Here is a 19,207-nt window from a genome sequence, read left to right as displayed (position 1 = left end):
ATAATGTTTTGAATTATTAGTATTTCTCTCAAGGAAAGATGCCTTTATTTTCAGATATACTCAATTTAACAACCCGATGAGATGTAATACATTTCCGGGATGCTTAAAAATCATTTTATTTAGTTTTCCATCTTGTACAATTTCTACCTGTAGGATATATTGCTGATGAAAAAACAAGGACCAGAATGAGTAAGGGCAGAAAGTTCTATAAAGAAAGAAGTCAAAGGAGATTTACAAAGAAAGAAAATAGGTAGAAATGTACACTGAGGAGCAGAAATAGTACAGAATAATAAAATGAAAACTTTTGGTCAGCAGTCTGTCATACTAGCTTTGTTTGTTCTGTAGCTATGGAACTTAGTTTCTTCCCTATGTGGGATAGGTCTTTATGTATAGTGCCAAAGACTCATGGAATTGTTCACATCCTGCTACTTGTCATTCATCAATACACTGTGGTACATCTTGGATATCTAGGACACAGAGCATGTGGAGACAAAAGGTGTTTTCTTTATAGATATAGCAGAGTTTCTAGGAGAAAAGATCTTTTTTCTGCCTCTCTTCACTTGTTCCCCTTTAGCCAAATTGCAAATGGATTTTAATGGAAGTTAGAAATTACTATTATCTAATGCATCTCACTTCCTAGACCTCATTCTCCCCATAATACACACGAGCCCCAACACCTTTTTAAGACTCTGGCTAAGGACCTGAATAAACTCTAATGTATGGCTCAGGATGTGGAGGAGCCCTGAACAAATTGTTTGAATACAGATTTCTTGAACTAATGATAGGCTATAATTTCAACTCGTGCCTTTCACCCTAGGATTTGGTTGAAGAGGAAAGGAATCAAATTTCTCCTTAGGAGAATGGTAGCTTGTTCTGCAAACTGATCACCAAGGATGGATTGGGGATGTGTCTGAGAAGTGGTGCTTCTGGAGACCAACTGTAGGTATTCAATCAGGCTGTAACTTAGCCAGGATTGAGAAACCACTTGTATAGTCAAGTGGATGAGATGATTGATGGGATGGCAATGGAAAAAGACCAAATGCTGCTTGGAAAATAAATGCTAAAAATACTTAGTGCCTTCTAAAAAGCTCAGAGATTTCTGAGATTTTGAATTAAATATTTTTCATTTAAATAACTTTTATATTATGACCAAAATTTAGGTTACAGGAAGTACAGTCTAGGAAGGATGTTTCCAAGGACACTTGCGGAAGGGTGGGAACAAAGGATGAGCCCTTTGATTTCCCAGATGAGTAGACTGTCCATTAGACTCTCATTATCTCTTCACAATCTTCATCTATTCAAATTATTCAACAGAATTGTGGGCAACAGTAGTACCAAGGCTACTTAAATGCATTTTTTCAGGGGAATTTCCTGAAAATGTCCATTAGTTTCAATAGTGCTTTGGAAGAATTCATTGAATGAATAGGTTATAAAAGCAAATAGATAAAAATAGGGGAACGAAGCAAATACCTATTGATTTTCTTTAAAAGACTATATAAAGGATAAAGTGGGGCTCCTGTGGGAGATAGGCACACTTGAAATCTTTGTTCAGAAGATCATTATATTGTAATGTAGTCCTTTTAAACTCTCACAGAAGTATGGGGGGAATTATAGATAAAAACAGTTAAAATGACTGATGAATCTGTTAAATACAACCATTGATGACTAAAGGAATTTTTACCAACTTCCATCTGCTTCATTTTCTAGCTTCCTCACTCATGCCTGTAATATTGTAAGATGCTTGAGGATTGCTGGTTCTAGATTGGTTTATCTGTATGAGGCACTCATTCTCTTTTTCTCTTGAGTAAAAAACAGTGTATGCCCATGTTGTTCAATCATTAAGTCAAGTCCAGATCTGTGACCCTGTGGATTATAGCATGCCAATACTGTTCATGGAGTTTTCTTGGCAAAGATACTGGAATGGTTTGTCATTTCCTTCTCTAGCAGATTAAGGCACAGGTTAAGTGACTTTCCAATGGTCATACAGCTAGTAACTATCTGAGGCCAGATTTAAATTATGCTCCTTTGACTCCCAGACTCTATCACTGAGCCATCCAGCTGCCTCCTGAGCTCTTGACCAGCTTCTAATTTGATTTCAAAGGTGTCGTGGCACATCCTGGAGCAATATAAAAGGAATCACCCAGGGGCTTTGTGACTGATTAAAACATTTTTTTCACTTTGCACTTGTCCTTCATATTTAAATAAAAAGAAGACTACTACTGAGGGAAGACAGATCCCATTTGACAAAGCTGTTGACAATCCTACAGCTAAAGAGATCCAAGGTGTGTGCCTGGCAGATGGACTTAATGTGCACTTGGAGAAAAATAAAAAGGTACTTCAGAGAGCGGAATCGTGATCTACAATACAACGGCAGAGTACAGGTTCAGCTAAAACAGGAAAAAGGCATACTGTGCCTCATAGAGTTCCTATCACATATGTCAGTAATATTGTATGAATCCGAATTGGCAATGAACGTGGAAAACAAAAAAGCAGGAGGTGCTGACCAGTCTTTAACGAGGAGAGAAAGATATAAGAGGAAAAGTGAAAAAGTGATAGAGGAACTCACATGATTGCTGAATAATGTGTCAGTCCTTCAAAAGATAAGGTTGATTTTCTCCTGATGATGAAAAAGGAAACTGAAGAAGTTATATTTCTTACTTCTTCATTTAAATGGTGTGTGTGTGTGTGTGTGTGTGTGTGTGTGTGTGTGTGTGTGTGTGAGAGAGAGAGAGAGAGAGAGAGAGAGAGAGAGAGAGAGAGAGAGATTGTGCCTCTCAACTTCAATAGAACAGACAACCAACTTGAGTTCATGAAAGAAAATAATTGTCAATGGAAAGTTGTATCTAACCTTTTCTAGAATGAAGCTGGAAGAAGTCTTCTGCAGAATAGCACTGAATTGTTGGAGGACTATGTATATAGCCTTATAAATGTAAAAGCCACGATGCCTAATTGTCGAAATATGGATCAGCTGCATTAGAGTTCCTTTGGTCACTACAAACTTTGTCCAAGTTTACTTTTCTCCCTAGTCAAGCTTTTCTCCTTTCCTAGTATTATTCTGGGGGTCATCTTTCTATCTGTTGCCCAGGAAAGAGTTAAACATCAAGCCAAATTACAAGAATACATATGTATAGTATTTATGTACACATACACATATACATATGGGATAGGAACTGGATCTGTGCTTTCATATGTATGTAGAATTCCTTTTGATGAAACTCCCTCTACTCTTGTAGTCAACTTACATTCTTAAAGAGAGTTGCCCAGAGTATTGGGAGGTTAAGTGGCTTACCTAAGGTCATATAAGCTGTATAGATGGGAAGCAAGATTTGAATTCCAATTATGCTGGTTCAAAGGCCAGTTCTTTCTATCTATTATGCTAAGCTGTCTGTCTGTCTGTCTGTCTCTCTCACAAAGATGACCTCACCCAGGGACATACATACACATACTCTGTTATATACACACATATTCAAATAAATACCAGGGCATGCACAGAGCTGTCCTACCTGCTTCCACCTACACATGTGTGTTAGTTTAGTGCTTGAATAGTTTGGGAATGACAAACTTCACGGCTGCTTCTGCCATTGCTAAAGATCTTGGATCCTTTGGGGTTGATGAAGCAATTCCCTCATTATGGCCAATAATCAGGAAAAGTTATTGACTCAGCAGACTTTTAAAACCCAATATTTTCCTTCTCTAAATGGCATGAAATAATACTTGATTTTTCTGTGAGGGGTAAGGACCTTACATCCTGGTAGGACAGCTACTATTCTCATATGGAAGGAAGAATGGAGAGCTCTATTAGGTGAGCCAGGCTGAGCCTCTAGCTGCCTTTTCTACTCTGTATTTCTTTACCTGATTTTAAGTGACTGAACATGGATCTTAAGATGGAGATGTACAGGCAGTACAGTGAGCTTGTGAGTTGGAGATGCTTGCCAGAAAAAAATCTATCTCAAGGGAGATGAAGATTAGAAAAAAGGTATACATTCAGCAGACTTGGAAACTGATGAATGTTTTGATGATTTAAGGGATCAATTTCAAACAGTATAATAGTAGTTATTATTTCTTCTTGTTTAGCTTATTTAAACGTTTTCTGCCAATGGAATTTTATGAGAGCCTTTTGTGTTAATTATTCCTTTTATGTGCAAAAAATAAATACCTGTCTTCTACTTCATTATATAATGCACACCTTTGGGGCATCCTAGACAAAATACTAAGCTTAAATTTTATATAATTTTTGTCCAAGGTGCTGGAGTGGAAGAATAAAAGTAATTTGCCCTTTTTCTGGGTAGTTAGATTCCTCTGGGATTAAAATTGGTCCACAATAGTCCTAAGTCTAGAGCTGAAGCCCCTCTTAGCAAAGATGGAGAGAGTATAGTGCCTCAGTCCTTGTGATCCAGCAGAGGTTCATATTGTTAGATAGTGGATTTTCCAGGATCAGTCACTTTGTGTCACTTGCTATTTCATGGTACTCAAGCCACTTTGGATTGAAGAATCTGAATCTGACTTCTTTTTTAACCATCAAAGGTAATGGAGATCTTTGGGCCATATCCTTTTGGGATGGCACTCCCATATCTCGCAGGCCTGACTTACCTAGGTTTACATGCTACTTTATCTGTCCTTTTTCACAAAGAAAAGAGATCTCCATAAGAATAACACTAACTTCTCCAAAATAATTGAGGAAAAGTGTCTTCTGTGAAGGATGATTTCAGAGACCATGTCAAGAACCTTCTGACCAATGACATCATCACAGAGTCTAATAGTCCACTTGTATCACTTAGAGTGGTGGTACAAAGGAAGAATGGAAATATATGGGTAGATTATTAGACTTGGAACAAAAGAACTAAAGTGAATCAACTCTACTAAGAATTTAAGATTCCTAGTTTATCTGAGAGATAGCCAGTGATTCTCAGTTTTGGACTTATGCCTTGGCTGCTACCATATTTCTCTGAGAGAGGAAAATAAGGAAAAGGTTGGATCTTTTCAGCTGGACCTTTGCCAGTGTTGGCACTTGCCAGAGGGTGTGGGTTACTGGCCACATTTCAAAGACTGATGTAGAAAGTGGCTGGAGGCATGAACTACTTGTAAGTGTTGGTGAACTCTAAAGACACTGATGCTTTTGGAAAGACCTTGGAAGGATATGAGGAATGTCTGATGAAAATAATGGATCAACTAAGCAGGGGCTCTTGAAACCTCCTCTCAAAATAATTTTAAATGCATAAAATTTATAGAATTACTATTTGCTGCAGAAAACTCATTTGAATATAAAAGCCCTAGCCAAAACCCTCTACCATTTCAGCCTCTTGATAGAAGCTACCCTTAGGATTAAGCCACTGCCCTGCTTCATATTCCTCAGTCCTTGAAAAGTAATTTAAAAATACTCTCTTTACTAGTCTTATAGATAACATAGCATTCTTTCATTGATATCATTCTGATTCTTTTTCTCATATGATATACAAGATCGAGGCCTGAGGAGCTTTAGAATTACAGCCAAAATTTGGAAACTCCCATTGTGTGCATCATACTGCAAGTACAGAGATCAAAAGTGAGATTATCCCTGTTAATGTTTTCTTCTTCCTCTTGTGTGTAATTGTTTACTATACTATTATAGTGAAAGAAACAAAAGGTTAATAAAAAATAAAAGGTTTATTTCTTTTCCCATCTAATTTCAAGGACCACTTGAAATCTATCTATTGATGCTTCAGGGTTCTGTGGACCCCAGATTAAGAATCCCATTGATTGATTAAATAGTTGTAAACTTTAAGTTGGCAAATGCCATTTTTTGCAGATCCTCTGTCAAATATATAGGTGAAATCGTATCAAAAGAGGCATGAGCACCATTCTAGAGAAAATATAAATGTTGCTAATTTGGCCATGTCTAAAGGACCTTGGAGATAAAAGGGTTTTTCTAGGATTTGGGGATTATTATTGTAATTTTTTTCAAGAAGTGTGATTCCTGAATGACCACTCAGGCACAGAGGCATGGATAGGTGCACAGATGTGAACAAGCTTTGAAAGATATGATCAACTGCTTCATATATATAAGGGTTGGCCTATGTAGATATAATGAAATCTTTTGGTCTTGCATAGACATATCAACTTGGATGTGTTTGTTAGAGCTGCCTCGTGCCAAAAGAGTGATGGTCACTAGACCAGCTACATTTTTCAGGAATGACTTTAGTGACAGCAAGACTCATTAATCCTATTTAAAGGCTGGAGTTCTTGATTTTGAAGTGGTCTGTTGCTGGGAATTTCAAAGACTTGGTACGTGGGGAAAATTTGTGATAGTAGGCTGACAACAATCCACTGACATATTCTGACCAATGTCAAGTTAAATGTTGCTTCCTAGGTATGTTTAGCATCACTAGTCAATGACAAATTCAGCCAATACCATTAAACAGGAAAAATAAGAAAATTGTAGATGCCCCATCCTGAAAGCCCCAAATCATCAAAGTTTGAGTTAGACATCAAAAAAGGCAAGGCCATTTTTGACACCCAGAGAGTTAGATTACAAGCAAATGGTAGGACAGCTAAAAATTTGTAACTCCCACCAGATAACATTAAAGTAGCATATATGAACTATTTTTTTGCTTAGCAAATGAGAAGCAAAAACTGACTGATGATGGGCTGAAAGGTCACAAAGGCAGTGATGTCTAAAAACACATTCAGTCCCTTTGAGCAACAGCAGACCTAGACTGTTATATATTTTTAACACTTCCCTCTTCTATTCAACAAAATTATTTTCAGTAATAATAATAAAATAAAATAAATATGACCAGAAAATAAGCAGGGAAAATTGCTTTTCTTAAAAATTTATGAAATCACCATGATAGCAAATAAAATAAAACTAAATATGAGTAAAATTAAACCCAGGTAATATTTGTAATTATGCTCATTTAATTTCCCATGGTTGTTTCCTCCAATATAAGCACAGTTTTGAAATTGTGGGACATTGCTCATCATCAGCTTGAAAGAATTTCTAAGGCTAGATTTTAGGGATCTAGATTATGTGGAGCTGCCATTGTTTCTCTCCTATCACTTTTGAGAAATTATAATTCTTACATATTTGAGATTTAGCTATACTCCCTGGAGCAGATACACATTGTGTCTAGAGTTATTCCCCTGTATCTTGTCCAGGGGCTTGGTCTGTCTCAGTCTTGGTGATTCATTCCTTCTGCTTTCTCTTGAGACTTTCTGGGAAGGCAATTTCTTGCCTACCAGCTCTCTTTTCTTATTTGGGTTACCATTTCTAATTTATCTCTTTATTGTCCATACCCCAATTAGACTGACCTCCCTGGGTTGTCCTTAATGTACCATTGCCTTGATGATACCCGGCTATTGAGACAGTGGCAGAAATTGGACCAGAAATTGAGTATCATAACAAACTGTTACTAAACCTACAGATGGTGTCAGGAAGCAGATGAAGTACCCAATTCATATTGCTCCATGGCCAAGAAAGCTTTGAAGGATGACTTTGGATATTTGGGTCAAGAAAGCACCTTAGGGCTCATGATAAATAGACTTAGATGATCCAAGATAGAAGTCTTTGTAACCAAGAAGTGTCAAATATTCTCAATATGTGTAAAGAAAATGCTATCAATTTATGTAAAGGGCTGTTAAGAAACCTTAGGACAATTCTGAGGGGCTTTATAAGAAAGAACTCTACCCACATCCAGAGAAAGAACTGTGGGAGTAGAAACAGAAGAAAAACAACTGCTTGATCACATGGGTCAATGAGAATATGATTGGGGATGTAGACTCTAAACAGTCACCCTAATGCAAATGTTAATTATATGGAAATAGGTCTGGATCAATGACACGTGTAAAACCCATTGAAAATGCTCACTGGCTATGGGTGGGAGAAGGGGAAGGAACGAATATGAATCACGTAATCATGGAAAACTATTCTAAACTGATCAATTAATTAAATAAACTTAAAAAAGAAACCTTAGAAGAGCTTGAGAAGATGATAAAAGAAAAATAATAAATGAGCAAAGAGAAAAATTGAGAAATAAAATGAGAGAGACACACAGAGAGACAGAGAGAGACAGAGAGAGAGAAAGAGAGAGAGAGAGAGAGAAAGAGAGAGAGAGAGAAAGAGAGAGAGAAAGAGAGAGAGAGAGAGAGAGAGAGAGAGAGAGAGAGAGAGACAGAGAGAGAGAGAGACAGAGAGAGAGAGAGAGTCAATAACTTGAAAAAACTCACTGAAGGAAACAACTCCCTCAAAACTTGAATGAGCTAAATGGCAAAGGAAGTGTAAAAACCCACTGAAGAAAACAACTTTTTAAAGAACAGAATTAGTCAAATGGAAAAGGAAGCACACAAGCTCAAGGAAGAAAATAACACTCTGTAATAAGGTAGAGTATTTGTCCTAAAGAAAAGAAGAACTAAAGAGGACAAAAGTTGTCTTTAATTTTTGAAGTCCTATTTTGAAGGTAAGATAAGTTTTGTTTGACTCTTGAGGGTAGAAAGAGGACCAACAGGAGGTATAAGCAGTCAGATTCTTTCTTTGTCCCTGTCTAGTGGTCTCATCTCTTTTAATAGAAATATAGGTCTGTCTAATTTTAACAATTTGTGTTGTCACAAAGTAGAATGTGCTTCTTTGGGGGAAGAGGTGAGTTTCTAACCATGGGAAGTCTTCAAGTGGAGGATGAATAAATATATCTTCAGGATGATATAAAATCTATTCCTCTTCACATATGGATTGGATTTTGGTCATCTTTGAGGTCTTATATTATGTGACTCTGAACTAGGACAAAGAATGATTAAGATAAAAGAAAAGGAAGGGTAGGAAAACGTTATAAAAATGAATCAATCCTTTTAACTCAGGACTAACTTTTTTGATGGAGCTTTTTTAGCAGACTGGAAAATTGATGAAATGCCACTGATAAATTAAAATGATTTGCCCTAGGTAACTCAGGTAGTATAGGAGTTAGTAAAACCATTTTTCAGGAGAATATGTATTCAACTATCTCGCCTATGAAGCATTCTCCAAAACAAGTAGGTCTTCCCACTGGCTAAACTTTTCATCATACCTTAAAAGAGATCTCTGTTGTCATAGTGAAACCATGAGTAATGACAGGCTCTTCTTCTGCTGTTCTTCCCTTCCAGCAGTCCAGCTCCACACAACGACAGCCAGACAAGAGTACTTGGCGATACATCTCTACTGAGGAGTTGCCAGCTAACTGGCCAGCTGTGGAAGAACAAAACTATGAGGCCAGGGCAGTCAACAAAAGGAAACAAGAAAAACAGTTAGCAAAGCCAAGGTCTTTCAACACTATATGAAAAAGTACTTCTCAAAAATTTCCTAAAACACTATCCCACATGAATAACTTTTGAACATGGCTGAAAATGATCAAATACCACCAGTACCACCAAAGAAGCCACATGCCTTGTAAGACAAGAAAAATTTGGCATCCAGCTTTCTGAAGATCTCTACCCAATACCAGCACTGAACACGATAATGACATTTCAAGGTCTGTTTTATCACTCACTTGGGATAGATGTGTACCTTATTATAAATTTTGGGCTAAATATGCATTTCTGATTTTCTAAACTTTTTCTATGTCATCTGCTGGCCTTTGTGTTTCATCTGTGCTTCTGCAAAACTGCCTCAAAATTCCCATTTTATTTCTTATGCCAAACCATGGTATCCCACCACAATGAGAAAAGTTGTGGAGTGGAAGGGATAATTATATTTTATTTCCCTCCAATTATCTGTAAAAATTTTTACATTCATTTAAATTTTTTTGAGTCTCAAATTCTGTTCCTCCTTTCCACTGTCCTTCCTTCCTTCCTTCCTTCCCTTCCCATGTCCTCCCTGAGAAGGAAAGCAATCTGATATAGATTTTACATATGTAAAACATTTTTCTGTGTCAGTAATTTTTGGAGGATATCTCAAAAACAAAAAAAGAAGAAAGTGAAATATATAGAATGTTTTGATCTGCATTCAAACTCTATCGGTTCTTTCTCTAAAAGCAGATGGGTCATCATAAGTCTCTGGGATTGTCTTGGATTACTGTATTGCTGATAATAACTAGGTTGTTCATAATTCTTCAAATCTATTGCTGTTACCATGTACACTTCTGGTTCTGTGCACTTCACTTTTCAGGAATTCACATAAGTCTTTCCAGGTTTTTCCAAATTCCTCTTGCTTGTCATTCCTTATAGCATAATAGTATTCCATTGCAATGTATGCCACATCTTATTTTGTCATTCCTGAATTGATGGACAATACCTTAATTTCCAAGTCTTTGCTACCACAAAAAGAGTCTTAAATAAATATTTTTGTAACAAACTGTTCCCTTTTCTCTTAAAAAATCTCTTTGGGATACAGGCTTAGTTGTGGTATTGCTGGATCAAAGGATATGCACAATTTTAGAGCCCTTTGGGCATAGTTCTAAATTGTTCTCCAGAATGGTTGAATTGTATCATAACTCCACCAACAATACATTAGAGTCCCAATTTTTCCACATCCCTCCCAACATTTATCATTTTCATTTTCTCTCATATTGGCCAATCTGATAGTAATTCAGAATTGTTTTGATTTGAATTTCTCTAATCAAGATAGATTTAGAGCATTTTTTCATAGAACCATAGATAGCTTTGATTTCTTCATTTAAAAACCACCTGTTCATATCCTTTGACCATTTATCAATTGGAGAATGACTTATATTTTTATAAATTTGACTTAGTTCTCTATATTTTTGAGAAATGAGAATTTTATCAGAGATACTTGTTCTAAATTATCCCCACCCCAACTTTCTGTTTTCCTTCTAATCTTAGTTATAATGGTTTTATTTGCACAAAACTTTAAAATTTAATATAACCAAAATTATTCATCTTACATCCTCTAATGTTCTTTATCTCTTGTTTCAGCATAAATTATTTCCTTATCCATATATCTGACAGACAAAGTACTCCGTGGTCTCTGAATTTGCTCATGGTATTAGCTTTTATGTTTAACAAATATGTATTTTTAAAGAAGAAAAGATTGAAAAAAGTCTGAAAACATGTACAATGTATGCACACCACCTGTGGACCTCCAAATCTATCAAGGGATAGATTAGGTGTATCTTCTCATATCTGTTAATCACTGTCTTTTAAAAAATACTCCCATCATAACTGTCAATGCTTTCTTTTTGGTCTAAATTTTTCTGGCCCCCTTTCATAAATATTGCCTCAGGTGCTCTGAAAAAAAACCTTTGTTCTGCTGTGTTCATTCCAGAAAACTTTTTGGCACAGTCAAGTCATCTTTAGGTGCCTTTTCCAGAATACTTTAGACCTTTGGTACAATCAACAAGAAGAATCCACTGCAAATATTCATTGTCAAAAATACAAAATAAGACAGACTTCACATTGCTCTTACATTGAAGCTAATAGATTTGTAGCAATTTTCTTAGGATTATCAGCCCTTCAAATACAAGGTACTCTACTCAAAGTAGGTTGATTCTAGAGAACCTACAAATATATGGTATATATGCCGGAGACAGATTCTCATTTTTGCTCTTGAACTCTTTCCTTTACAGTGATTTAGAACTTATTTTAATTATATTAGTGAAGATATTCTAAAAGGTTTTCTGTACTAAATAGCAAAAATCAATGAATTGTAACCCAGATATTATATGTTATCTGAACTCTCACCTTGCACCATGCATCCTTTTTTTTCCTGCTTCCAATTCATGCTACCTTAAAATTCCAAATTAGAGTTCTGACCATACCCTGTCGCAAATAAATTCCAGGGGCGCCTTATTACCTCTAGAATTAAATAAAAATTGCTCTAGAATTTAAGGTCTTCACAACATGGTCCCTTCCTAAGTTTCTAATCTTTTACACATTTTTACCCTGTGCATACAAGTGTACCCACTATTCTTTACACATTAGGCTACATCTCCTATTTGCTATAGCTTTGTCCCAGCTCTTCTCCTAAGTGCAAACAAACCTTTTCCCATATTCCAATTTCCCTCTCCAGCTACTAGTGCTTTCTTCTCTAAGATTACCTCCCATCTACATTATATTGCATTTCTCCAATTAGAATGTAAGTTCCTCATGAGCAGGGACTATTCTTTTTAATAGTCTTTATTTCCCCAGTGTTTTACCCAATTTCCGGCACATAGTAAATACTTAATACATGCTTATTGGATAGTCTTTTTCTTATGTACTCAGAGAATCATAGATTGAAAGCTGGTAGAGACCTTTGAGAAGATCAAGCCCACATTCTTTGTAGCTGTGCTCCATTTTTATTGTATATGCACATGCACGATTTTTTATTTCCCCATCTAGAATATAAGATTCTGTAATGTGCTTTTCAACTTAAAAAAATCCCCTTGCAATCCCTTGCCATATTTGGTTTTTTTTTTGAATGATGGTATTGGGGAAAGAGATACACAGTCCCAGCTGCACCTTAAAAATAATAGCCAACTTTCAGAATTTTGGTAGGTGGCACAACTGTCTAAAAACTGGAAGTGTTAGTCATTTGGTTTTATCCCCATGTATCTCTGATCAGTTGACTATAAATTATAGTTGGAATGGCTTCATAATAATTTTCCCTTGATCCTATAGCTGTTTATTCAAAGAAGTAGATATTTTAATCTTAATCATAGGATTATGAATTTAGATCAGGAAAGGACCTAAGAGATTATTTTGTTCAACTGCCTAATTTTAGGCACCTAGGTTGCATTTTAGATTTGAGTCAGAAAAACCTTAGTTCAAATCTTGCCTCAGATACTTACTAGCCATGTGTGATCCTGGGTAAGTGACGAGTTTTTTCTGCCAAAGTTTCTTCATCACAACATGGAAATAATAAAAGCATCTGCCTCCAAGTGTTATTATAAGGATCAAATGACATATATCTGAAAAGTGCTTTGCAATCTTAAAGTTTTATATAAATGCTAGCTATCACTGTTTACTTACAGATGAGAAACTATGGCTGAGAAAGATTAAGTGGCAAAACTATAAAGTTATATAGGTATAATTTGAATCCTGGTCCTGAATCTATGGTATTGTTTGTTCCAGGTTGAATTTCAGTTTCTTGTGTTTGAAATAAGGTTTTTTTAAAGCTTTACTCCACACCTTTAAAACATTTCTATTTTATGAGAAATAAGTTCAATTCTAAAACCACCTTTGTTTTGGGAAAACACATCCAAATTTATAGCAGGGTCTGACCCCAAGAAGGAGGCTGAAAACTCCATTTGATCCAGAAGCAGGAAAGAATTTCACATTCAATTGTAAAACAGCCTTTTCTTCTTCAGGTCAGATAGATCTAATTTATCTCAATGTCTTAAAGGGGTACCCAATGGTGAATTTTGGGGAATAGATGCTCCTTGCTCCATACTCCCTTCAAGTGACTGCACTCCCCACCATGCAGTAAAAAGTATGACCACATTTAAAAAAGGCAAAAAAATCTGACTATGCCTCATACAGATTTGTGGCAATAGGGCAGGACCTAAACAGGGCATCGCTGTTATGCCTATTCAACCTGATTGATCCTAGAGCCTTGTCCATCTCTCAACTATTGCTGGCCATTAAGAGAGAATATATGAGACACAGAGGTTAGAGGAGATAGATTTTCTTGCCTCAGGAACTAAGGGAGCTCAAGTGCCAGCAATGGACACCTGTAGGGGCCACCAAAATATATTATAGGAAAAACACCCAAGTTTGTAGCAAGATCTTGCCCCAAGAATGGGAGGCTCAAAACTCTGCTCAATCCAGAAGCATGAAAGCATTTTATTTAAAGAAAAAGAGATTTTTAAGATAGTACAATAGCCTAGGCTGGTGAAATGACTGAACCCTAATAGGATAGACTTGGGGCTGGTGGATTAGCCCTATAGCCCAGGTGTAGCCTAGGACTGATGGAATAATTCCCAGGCTGATGGAGTAGCCCAAAGTGTGGATCAGGGTTTGTATTGAGGGTCTGGGGGTTTTTTGTCTCCCATTCCAGGGGAATCACCACCTTTTCCCAGAATAGCCCGCCTCTGAGTGTTCTGGGGCATTATAGGCTGAAAACCCCAGAAAAATAAGCATTGAGTTGGTGGGTTCAAATGCAAGTGGAGGTGTGGTTTTGAGTCTGACAAATCATAGATAATCTTGAGGACATCAGTAAGGGAATAAGGGGCATGCACAGGTTTGGGAGATTCTCCTGGACTGCCAGAGCCCTTGGTGTGCATACCCCATGTTTCCTCATTGTCCTACCTGTCACCATTTGTCAGTGTAGGTGAGGTCTTGCTGTGTAATGCCTTCATCAAAGATGGGAACATAGAGAGGATATAGTACAGACAACCATTACAGGTAATTAATAATGCCTAACAGTTCAGAACTAAGGTAAATACAGAACAATATAAGCAATTAATAATATAGAACAGGACAAACCTGGTGAATAGAACAGAACAGTACAGAATCATTATGAGTGATTAATAATACAGAATGGTTAACTGATTAATAATACAGATTTTGCCATTTATTCTTAACTAATGCTAACTAGTGAGTAGTACACGATTTCAGAACATGAGGGTCCTGTTTCTATCACTGCCCACTGCCCACCTCATCACCTTCGACTAAAATCTTTCCTAGTAACTTCTACAATGCAATTTCAGAAAATCTGTACTCCACATATATTTAAACAGTGGATATTGTGAAGATAAAAAATAGACATTAAATGTGGATTTATATGGAAGCAAAAATATTATTCTTTCTCTATAATATTTAGTCTTAGAGAAAGCATTTTGGAATGATAAATAAATAAACAAAACATGATTCTCTGAAGCCCTTAATTTTCCATATGAAAAGTTCTCCCTAATTTCTCAATAGACACTGAAAAATAGGAGATGTCAATGAAAGCTGTCAAAATGATTTTGCAAGACATAATGCCTGTCATGAAAAACATGTAGGGCAAAGAATATGGGATTCAAACCACTTCATGCTACCCATTTAACAAGTCACAAAATATGTCTTTCAGTATATCAAAAAGTAAATCATTCTTGACTGCTATAGAATCATAATGCAGGTCCTGAAGAGCTAAGGAAGTTTTTGAATAATTACTTTTATTTTTGAGAAAAGCATGACCTCATTAACACACATACCCTTACAAATGTGGGACCCATGAATGATAAAATCATCTGGAAAAATTAACTGTGGAATTGAACCTATCATTCTGTAAATAACTAACTGGCCATGCAGTACCATATCAAGGGACTGGTACAAACTTCCATCTTGTCATATGCACATAAAACTTTATAAGAAAAAGTTGGTTATCATTTTGAATAGTGCCTATTTCTAAAGGCAGGGTTATTTTAGTGCAGTGAGGAGCTGAAAAAATTATCTATGCCCTTTTAAATCAAAATTCCTGTTTCTATACCAATTACATAGCTACTGTAGTCTAAAGCAGATTTTTCTCTGGAATCACTTAGGTTATTATTTCAGTTTTTTTTCTTTCACATTGCAAATGGAGTCTTGGTTTTTCCTCCTTTCACTTACTTTCTGGCACCAGTTGTGTACCCATGTATAAATCCATTGAAAGGGTAATGAAAATTTGAGAGGAGAATATGCTCTTTTGGGAAAGTGATTAGGCTCAACTGTATGTCAGTGTTTTAAGAAGTACCACGTATGCTCAATGTTGTCATAAAGGAACTGTTGCAAACAGTAGCTGGAAGCAACTTTATAAATGTAAAGATCAATCCTGGTTGCAAAATGTTACCAAGGGGTGAAGAGCAGCTAAAGATGGGTTATATATTTAAAGTCTAGAGTTTCCATGTTTGGTCTGATACATGGGATTAGGTAAAGCATAGATGACAAAAATATCTATGAAATCTCTCTCTCCTCTCTCTCTCTCTCTCTCTCTCTCTCTCTCTCTCTCTGTCTCTGTCTCTGTCTCTCTGTCTCTCTGTCTCTCTCTCTCTCTCTCTCTCTCTCTCTCTCTCTCTCTCTCTCTCTCTCTCTCTCTCTGTTTTGATTTCTCTGTTCCCTGGAATAACAGAGTTGAAATAATAACATAACATGGAGAATAGCTCACTCCTTAAGGCCAATAACTTCTGACAATTTCCCCATTAGAAAAAAAATTAAATATGGCTTAAGACTCTAGTGTAGATCCTCAGAAAACTAAATGTTACTTCTTAGAAAAGAAAGGTTCATATCATAGAGCACTTGATAGCAGATATTTTTTTCATTGAATGAATATTTACTTTCTAGTAAGTTTTTTTCATCTACAGAAATTTTCAGCCACAAAGAGTTAGGATATGAATTCTCTTTTTGTGCTGAAGGTCTCAGAGCACTTTAATTTTTTTATTTTTTATTTGAGATGCTTAACCATCATTTCCCTCTACTCCCCTTCCCTCCAAATTTCTCCTTTCTCTTTATTTTCTGTTTGAGTACAGGCAGCACAGAGTACAGCTGCTAGGGCTAGGGGCCAGCCCCGAGTTGGTGTTAATGATGTTCTATGAATCACTCAGCACTTGATGCTTAGGAAGCTAGCAAGCTGCCATCATCTCTCATAAGCAAATCCCAAACATGAGAATAAACTGGGGAGCTGAAGTGACATTTCCCATTAACCCATAATACTGCCTCCAAGCCACAATATGAGATGTCTCACTGTGTTGCATGTATCCTTAGTGACTGATTATATCTGCTTGAGTTCTTGCAGCCAGGGCCTGAGGCATCCTTGGGTGGCACAGACTAGACTAAGAGACTACAGACTGGAAAAAAAAACCCTTTAAAGCAATGGCTTCTGACAATTTCTCTATATCTGAGAACGTAGCCAGACCTACAAAGTGTTCATCCAAAGGATGGAAAAGACCAAGTCTAATAACTCAATTTCCCCACCTTTTTCCTCCTCAGCCTTCACGCCAGAGGGCTTTTGTTAGCCTTATCACCAGCCTATATTTATTTCCTTGTGGTCTTCCTAGCTGAAAAAGTTTCTAGCACATTACAAAAGACATTGTTAAATGCTCACCAATAAAAGCTGTGAGTTGAGATGAGGACCAAGGCAATAGATAAGGATGATTTCTCTGCTGTCACTGGAAGAAGAGCTGCCAGCCAGTCACTGAGGGCACATCAATATGGGGATCACAGCTGAGGGAGCTGTTCAGACCCAGGAGTACTGGCTGCCCTAATTGTCCTTCCGTGCAGTAGGGTTGCACTAATCAGTCTGACCTTTTCATTCATTTTGTTAGAGCACGATAGTGGTATGGACAAAATTCATGGGTTTGTTCCCGTTGTGAGTAGTTAATAATTATATAATGTCTGAGGGTAAATTTTAATAGTGCTTTTGTGGTTGTGGTTGAATCATTTTAGTCATGTAGAACTCTTTTGGGCCTGCGTTTCAAATTTTCTTGGAAAAAATACTAGAGTGGTTTGCTATTTCCTTTGTCAAGTCATTTTGCAGATGGGGAAACTGAGGGAAACAGGCTAAATGACTTGCCAATGGTCACAATTCCTGTCCGAGGTTGGAAGCCAATTTAGGTCTTTTTGACTTCATGCTACTTAGCTGGCATTACAGTACTTTACAGTTTACAAATAGCTTTCCTATAGTTGCCTTCCAGTGTATTACTTTACAGGAGCCCTTGGCTGCTACTTTTCTCTGTTGAGCAAAGAGAGGAAATGCTTTTTCCTTACTGATACAGTGTCTGGGCTACTTTGGATGTTTTGTTTTAGAGACTACTTTATTTTGGTTAAACTTTTTTGAAAACAGTGATAATCAAAACCAATATCAAAGTCTTCTTTCATTTCTAGTTTTTCGTCCCTTATTGTTTAAATAGTTTAAATAGAAGAACTTGCTTTTATTTGATCATTGCAACAACACTGAGGAGCAGGGCAGATACAGCCCCATTTTATAGCTAAGGGCTAAGAAGACTCAGAGGATTTATGTGTCTTATACAAAGTCACTTTTAGAAAGACCAATATAATATCTCAGAGGTCTCTTGCAGGTAACAGGCTTCTGGAAGTATTTTTGAGGACTTAAGACTGCTCTCCATATCCCGTTTTATTCCAACTTAGAACTTTTGGGATGTCACCTGCAAAGTGACTTACTCCACAATCACACAGCTTCTAAATATCTGAAGCCAGATTTGAACTCACAAAGAAAATTCTTTTTTCTGACTCTAGGCCCATGACTCTATTCCCTGTACCACCTAGCTGCTTCCTCCTGGGATCTTCCATTCTGGTATCCTTCTATCCAGATCTGCAGAAAGAGATAGAGGTTTCTAATTTCTTTCTTACACTTTTTGCCTTAGAAGAGGCTCAAGTCCTTCTCTTAGTTCCTTGGAAGATTTTTCTTAAACCACTAAAGGGAAACACACTTTACAATCACAGCAGGTCTGTAATATCACTGGTGTACAATTTTGCTTCTGTGGGTACAGCTCATAGCCCACCCGCATTTCCATTTCCTATATTATTTAATATCCATTTCAAAAATCCCACAAAGATCTACTCAGAGTTCTGGGGGGGTCTTGTAGTTAGGAAGAAATTAGTTGAAAACTCATCTTCAATATTTCACCAGCTTTAAAATGATTTAATTTTATAGTGCCCACCCTATTGGATTGTTTTAAGGCTCAAATGAGGTTTTAAGACTCATGTTAAACATTTTAAAAACAATATGAGTAAAAGAAGGCAGACAGAAGCTAAGAGGTTTGTCTAAGGTCATATAGCAAGTATCTGGGACTAGATTTGAATTAAGTTTTTTCTTGACTCCAGGTCTAACACTATCCACCTGAGTCCCTTTTCAAATTCCTTACAAAGCTTAATAGAGGCTGAAGTATTAGAGAATAAATTCAGAAACTCACTTATCACTGATAATTGAAATATATTTCCATAGAGATAAGCATAATCCATCACTCCCATTTTTGTTAACTTTTTGTTCTTCCATATCTTTCAAGAATGACTTATGACTCAGTTTAGAATGACAGCAAACTTTCTATAGACATATTTCCATGTACACATCATCTTTTCACTATGTTATGTAGCTATACTATCACCATTTCCCCCTTACCAGTTATTATTTTACAGGAGTCCTTGGCTGCTACTTTCCTCTGTTGAGCAAAGAGAGGAAATGTTTTTCCTTATCGATACAGTGTCTGGACTATTTTGGATGTTTCATTTTAGAGACTACTTCACTTCAGTTAAACATTTTTTAAAACAATGATAATCAAAACCAATATCAAAGTCTTCTTCCATTTCCAGTTTTTCATGACTCATTGTTTAAATAGCTCAAAAGGAAGAACTT

General features: G+C 36.6%; 1 protein-coding gene across 1 annotated transcript in view; it reads right to left on the bottom strand.

Annotated features, from left to right (window-relative positions):
* PLCB1 (phospholipase C beta 1) overlaps nt 1-19,207 on the bottom strand; it is an 821,547-nt gene that overhangs the window by 193,777 nt on the left and 608,563 nt on the right. Inside the window, exon 11 of the mRNA XM_044659490.1 lies at nt 9,033-9,190. Within this exon, the coding sequence (XP_044515425.1) occupies nt 9,033-9,190 (158 nt within the window). The remainder of the gene's footprint in view (nt 1-9,032; nt 9,191-19,207) is intronic.

This window comes from Gracilinanus agilis, chromosome 2 (assembly GCF_016433145.1).
Source record: "Gracilinanus agilis isolate LMUSP501 chromosome 2, AgileGrace, whole genome shotgun sequence".
Lineage (NCBI taxonomy): Eukaryota > Metazoa > Chordata > Mammalia > Didelphimorphia > Didelphidae > Gracilinanus > Gracilinanus agilis.
Note: the sequence above shows the minus strand (reverse complement) of the source record. Positions and strands in the feature narration are given on the sequence as shown.